Here is a 5,778-nt window from a genome sequence, read left to right as displayed (position 1 = left end):
TATAGAAATAGGAAAATATAATATAAAATATATAAATTTAGAGAATGATTTTCATCAATAATAATAAAAATAAGACTAGACCTTATTAGGCTTGAAGACCATAGCATATTGCAATTCATTGTGTGCTACAGAATCCAAAGACTCATTGTTTGAGCAATTTTCTTCGGTCGAGTTTTTTTTATTAATAGTACCATAACCATAATGTGAATCGTCAGCTTTACGAGCAGGCATCATCACGGTATCTGCTTTAACGATTGATTTGTGTTTTGTAGTTAAAGCAATTGGATGAATTTGTCTATACCCAGGTGCTGTTTTAGATATGAAACCAAAATGTTGTAGATGATCATAATGTTCAGTACCATCATCAGGTATTATAGTGTTACTAGCATAAGGTTTTTCGCAATGATTTGAATCATTTAGACCCATGGTTCTCCAGGCATCGTTTCTCACTTGAACATCTTCATATGCTGCATCTGGTGAATCTATTTCTTTAGTTTCGTTGTAAGGGTCGTTCATGAAAGGAGTAGGTAGCTTTTTTGATAATATGGCCTTTGGTTTTGGTTTCAGTGGTGGTGGTGGTGGAGACGTAGTTGGAGGTACTAAAAATGATGGTAGAGGCATGAGAGGTTTGATTGAACAAGAAAAGCTATTAAAGTCATTGTCCAAAATTAATGGAGTAGTACTAGTGGGAGATGGTGGTAAAGGGCTTCGAGAACGGGCCATCATAGATAAAGCCGCTCTGAACTGATTATCACCACACATGATAGATGTTGCATCACCTCCACCATTTAATAGTTTTTTCATACTTTTCATTTTTGATGAAATGCATCGAAATATCTCCTGTTGGTTTGAATGTTCCAGATGAAATACGCCTTCGCCACTAGCGCATTTACGACCAGCTTCAAATGTAAATCTACCAGCTCTATATCCATATCTTCGAATAAATCTATATGGCCACGTTAGAAGTAGTGTATCATTTTCATCAGACTCTCGTAATTGTAGAGCAACAGGAGTAATGACTAATGTATAAGTTTGTTCTTTTAAACCACAACGTTCACTGGCATCAGATGATATTAATTTAACACTAAAAACACCAGCTGAAAAAAAAATTAATTTAAACGTTAATTGCCGGGTAAGATAATTTGATTTGTAATATTAACATGGTATCTAATAAAATTAAAATTCATTATTTTTGTGATTTGAGTGCTAATGAAATTTATTATTCGTTTTTATGACAAATAATTTGTAATTTTAAAGTGCTTATTTCAATAATTTTTTAATGAATATTTTCTATTTGAAGAAATTTAGACAATGCCATTGATAAAAATTCATCCGTTTAATTATCAGATCAGACAAAATAAAGTGAAAAATATCAGCACTGAGACAGATACTTAGTATATAAGAGAAAAATATGCAAGTTTTAACGTTTTATTTTTAATTTTTAGTTTAAAAGGGTGGTTATCGTATTTGAGATTGCTTATTTTTTTTTACTTGAGTATTTTAAAAAATACTTTTAATAATTTTAAGAGCATCAATTTCCAAGACGAATTTAACATTAGTAAGTTTGTTTTGTAAAATGAATAGTGTTAATTTTATTTTACAACATATTTGAAATATATTTTGACAAAAACTTTAATATATTTAGTTTGTTGTTGTGTTTAAGTTATATTTAAAAAATATATGAACTATTGAGTATAGTTGACAAAACCACCACAACTAATTTTTTTTTTACACTTTCAAGACAAAATATAATGAATAAATAATAATTGTTTAAACCTTACAAGTATACTAAAAACTTAAGAATTTCCAATTTTTTTTTTAAACCATCTATTAAATATAAAATGTTTCACTTTAATTTAACAATTTTATATTGCACATAAATCATTACCTTACTAGCTATAAAATTATTTTTAGTTAGCTTACCATCTCCAGATGAACAATATAAATCATTGTCTTCTTCAATTGTTTGCCTTGAAACATTATCTCTAAATGCTACAGCTTGCAAAGCACATATCCAGTCAGTCATTTCTTGTTCAGAGCTTGCAGCAAAATGATGAACACTGGTTTTTGTCCAAACCTATATCATAGATAAACAAATGGCAATATTAATAAATAAAAATAATAAAATATAATAAAAGATAAACTGAGATAATTTCAATTCTTCAATACTCTATACATTCCAGCTCATTTGAAAACTATAATATCATAAAAAAACTAACAAGAAAACACAGAGAATAATATTCTTTTCTTTAAATTCATAATAATCAATTTACTCTATTATTTAAACTAATAATACAAAATTGGCTTTGCTAACTCAAATTTTTTAAGTTTTATATTTGTAAGACACAGATAACACATGTGGATATGGCAAATTTTTAATGCACAGTAAAGCAATACAAATTAAATATTTAAATACCAAACCATCATACTTAAGGCGTTATTAACTTAATAACTTTTAGTTGTGCATTAAAATTATCAAAAATAAATAGATAGATAATTGATAATTAATTCTAACATATAATAATCATAATAATCCAATAATTATAATTATGGTAATAATTAATTACATTATTAACATTTACTATAATTGTTGAATTGCAATGATACAATAGCTTTAAAAATATCAAATTTCCTAATAAAAATTGTTATCAAATTTTGTATAGCCCGTCCAGTTAATATTGGCATTCATTAATTCTTTATCTTAATCTGTGAGATTATATATTTTTTTTTCATTATACCGACAATATTTTTTTTAATAGGAATAGTTTCTGAGTGCCGAGATGAATACACAGCTTATAATCAATAATTTAGTTAGTTAATTCATTCATAACTAGTATATTATTCAATTTAAATGAAAAAATAAATTATAATACAATAAAACTATTAATAAAATATCAGTATTTAATTATTTAATTACCTATATATCCATAATTAAACTCACTCATATGTTTTAGAATATAAAATATGAAAAGACAATATGAAACTAACTGTCTAAAATCATTTAGAAATGGTTTTAAGTATTTTAAATTTAATTAACAAGAACTACAGGCAGAAGTAATATACGTATTGTATAATACTAATGAATTTGTCAATTTTAATTAATAGTTATTTTTTTATCGGGTATAATATTTTTAGACTATATAAAGATGCTTTTATTTTATTTCTGGATAAATAATTTAAGGCTGTTCTAAACATGAAAATAATATTACAAAATAATCATAATAAAAAATGATTATAAGGTAATAATAAACTTTCTTATAACATAATTTATATTTTTATTGAGTTTAATAAGTGCTTGGTACTTAGTATATTATATATATATATATACTTAGTACTTTTGTAGCATATTACAAAAGTCATTAAAAGAGTATTTAAAAAAATGTATGATAACAATATTTTCATAATTAATGGAAGTTATTAAAAGGAAAACAAATTTAATTACTTATGTATTTATTGGTGTTTAGTTTATCATTGAAATATTATATCAAACAATTTATAAAAGCAACTAATTTTAAGATATCAATTTTGTTTTAATTAATCAAACTTGTTTAACAAAAAAAAAATTCTTGCTAAAATTAAAAAATAGATAATAGCTAAGTTTAATTATAAAACCATACGGATAAAATACTTTGTTAAACTAAAAAAACATTAAACCAGATATTTAAATTATAGGTATATTTATAAACATATTTCATTCAGTACTAAAGGTACCAACTAAGATTCTAGATTTTTTTTTAAATATAGATACATTTTTATAAAAATGAAAATTACTGTAATTTTATAATAAACCATGGCTCAGAATCCTTTTACTAACTTTAGGCTATCTACATATTACTGTAGAATATACTTATTGTACCAATAATGTTTTTACAAAAAAAGCAATATAAATATAGTTGTATTCATATACACTGAAAAGTTTTCAAACATTTATTTAATTCAATTATAATAACTGTAATCAAATAAACTTTGGTATATTTTGTTATTCTGTTTTAATTTAAATTTTATTATATGATATGAAATATTTTAGGGCATAAGTTAGTTATTACTATGATATACTATTTATATATCTATACTGATGTTAAAAAATAGTGCTTACATTTAAATATATTGTATTGTAAATAAATGATGAATTTAAACATCGAGACTAAATCATTACTTATCATTAAACTTTTAAAAAGTTTATTAATTACAAAAATATTTAAAAATATTGATTGACTTACTGCGAACACATTAGGTTGATGTTTTTGAGCGTCTTGTGTGATTTTCACACAACTTTCCAAGGGTATAATAGAGGCTATATTTGAAGATTTTTGGTCATCAATACCGTCAAATACTTCAAGACGATCTATACCATGTTTACTCCATTTGAATAATCTACAATAACGTTTCTGCCAGGATTTCTGAAAGACAAATTTTTAATTTGAAAAAAAAGGCATTAGCGACAAGGTATCCATGAAATTTATAAGTAATGGCATTTTGTACTGGTGGGAAAGCTAGGGTTATTTTATAATAAAATCGAAAAACATTTTTACACAAAAATAACCTAGGTTTGGTTACTGACTGATAATCACGGAGATAGGTAATAATAACGTAAATAATGGACTCACTTTTAGCTGCGATAGTACTCCGTGAGGCGGAAAGTAGAGATATCCTTCTTTGTACGGGTCGTCTGATCTCGCCATTTGTCCAGATCGTCGGTCGGCGCCCAGCAGTACAAGCAGTTGAATAAAGCAGTCGCCGATAGTACCTGATAGTAATAATAATTACCGTCGTCACTCTGGTCACCGCGGCGACCACCGAACCTGCGCGTCAAACTACGAATGAACAGTTTTCGTGCCTCCCGGAGGCATTCCTCCGCGGTCAAATAACTGTGGGACGCAATGAAAATCGGCGGAAACGAAAATATTTCAAAAAACGGAGACTATTGTCGTCACTCGTCGTCGTCGTAGGTGATATTGTCGGGCAGCTGGCAAGGGCAACGTTATCAAAACCATGTGCCCCGAGCGGCCGAGTCCGGGTCGTACACGCGTCTTCACGGCGGCGGTAAGTGGTAGGTAACCAACCCGACCGAACGCACTGCGGTACGGACTTGGGATGCGACTGCGCCGAGTGCAGACTTCGACAACAACCGTCTACTCGGCGGCAGTAGACACTGGACGCGGGTCTGCGCTGTAACAGTACTCTGTACTACTACGGACTGCGTTGCAGTCGTGTTCTAATCAGTATCAGTGGTATACGACCGTGGTGGCGCGGTCGTCGCTGGTCGCTGGCTGATTAGAGCCGCCGCCGCCGCCGGTATCTGCGACGGAAAAAAATACTTAACGTCGGGTACCGGTGGGTTAGGGGGGGGGGTAGGAGGAAGAGGAGGAGGAGGACGTGCATACGATAGATCGTCGGCGAAAATACTCCGTCGGGTTTTGAGAGGGAGTCGGACGCGAATCCGATTTTGTTGTTGTTCACGAATATTGTTGCGTTCTGGTTTTTTTCGGGCAGCGTTCGGCGGCGTCCGTGGCGGATGTCCACGATAGGTACCTATCGTTTTATTTATACAGCTGATCCTTGACCGCTCGTGCCCGTCAACCGCGATCCGGAACCCCGAGTCCGGCGGCGGTACGTGTCTCGACGACGACATGCACTAATCGTGCGTGTTGGCTTGTGCTCTTGTGCATAAAAGGTACGCGCATCACGCCGAGTAACCACAAACCGCAGTTTTTTCATTCTTTTGACACGAGTTTGACATTATATACCGCGGTTGAAGTCTATTTAATATTGGTTTAA

At 30.6% G+C, this 5,778-nt stretch overlaps 1 protein-coding gene across 1 annotated transcript; it reads right to left on the bottom strand.

The window, feature by feature from the left end:
* On the bottom strand, positions 1–5,222 carry LOC112592052 (docking protein 2). The gene is made up of 4 exons (XM_025336021.1): positions 4,608–5,222; positions 4,221–4,400; positions 1,924–2,077; positions 1–1,097 (listed from the first exon to the last, which is right to left on the bottom strand). Exons 1-4 carry the CDS (start codon positions 4,680–4,682, stop codon positions 76–78), a joined length of 1,431 nt encoding a protein of 476 aa, XP_025191806.1. The 5' UTR covers positions 4,683–5,222; the 3' UTR covers positions 1–75.
* Positions 5,223–5,778: the final 556 nt, after the last annotated feature.

The sequence above is a fragment of the Melanaphis sacchari genome, unplaced genomic scaffold (assembly GCF_002803265.2).
Source record: "Melanaphis sacchari strain LSU unplaced genomic scaffold, SCAv2.0 Contig154_pilon_pilon, whole genome shotgun sequence".
NCBI lineage: Eukaryota > Metazoa > Arthropoda > Insecta > Hemiptera > Aphididae > Melanaphis > Melanaphis sacchari.
Note: the sequence above shows the minus strand (reverse complement) of the source record. Positions and strands in the feature narration are given on the sequence as shown.

Bases quoted from the DNA above. Each gene is read 5' to 3' on its own strand.
- LOC112592052 (XM_025336021.1), bottom strand. From the start codon at position 4,682: ATGGCGAGATCAGACGACCCGTACAAAGAAGGATATCTCTACTTTCCG. The intron at 4,401-4,607 runs GTGAGTCCATTA...TTTGTCTTTCAG, and splicing joins GAGTACTATCGCAGCTAAAA to AAATCCTGGCAGAAACGTTA. The intron at 2,078-4,220 runs GTAAGTCAATCA...TCTATGATATAG, and splicing joins ATCAACCTAATGTGTTCGCA to GTTTGGACAAAAACCAGTGT.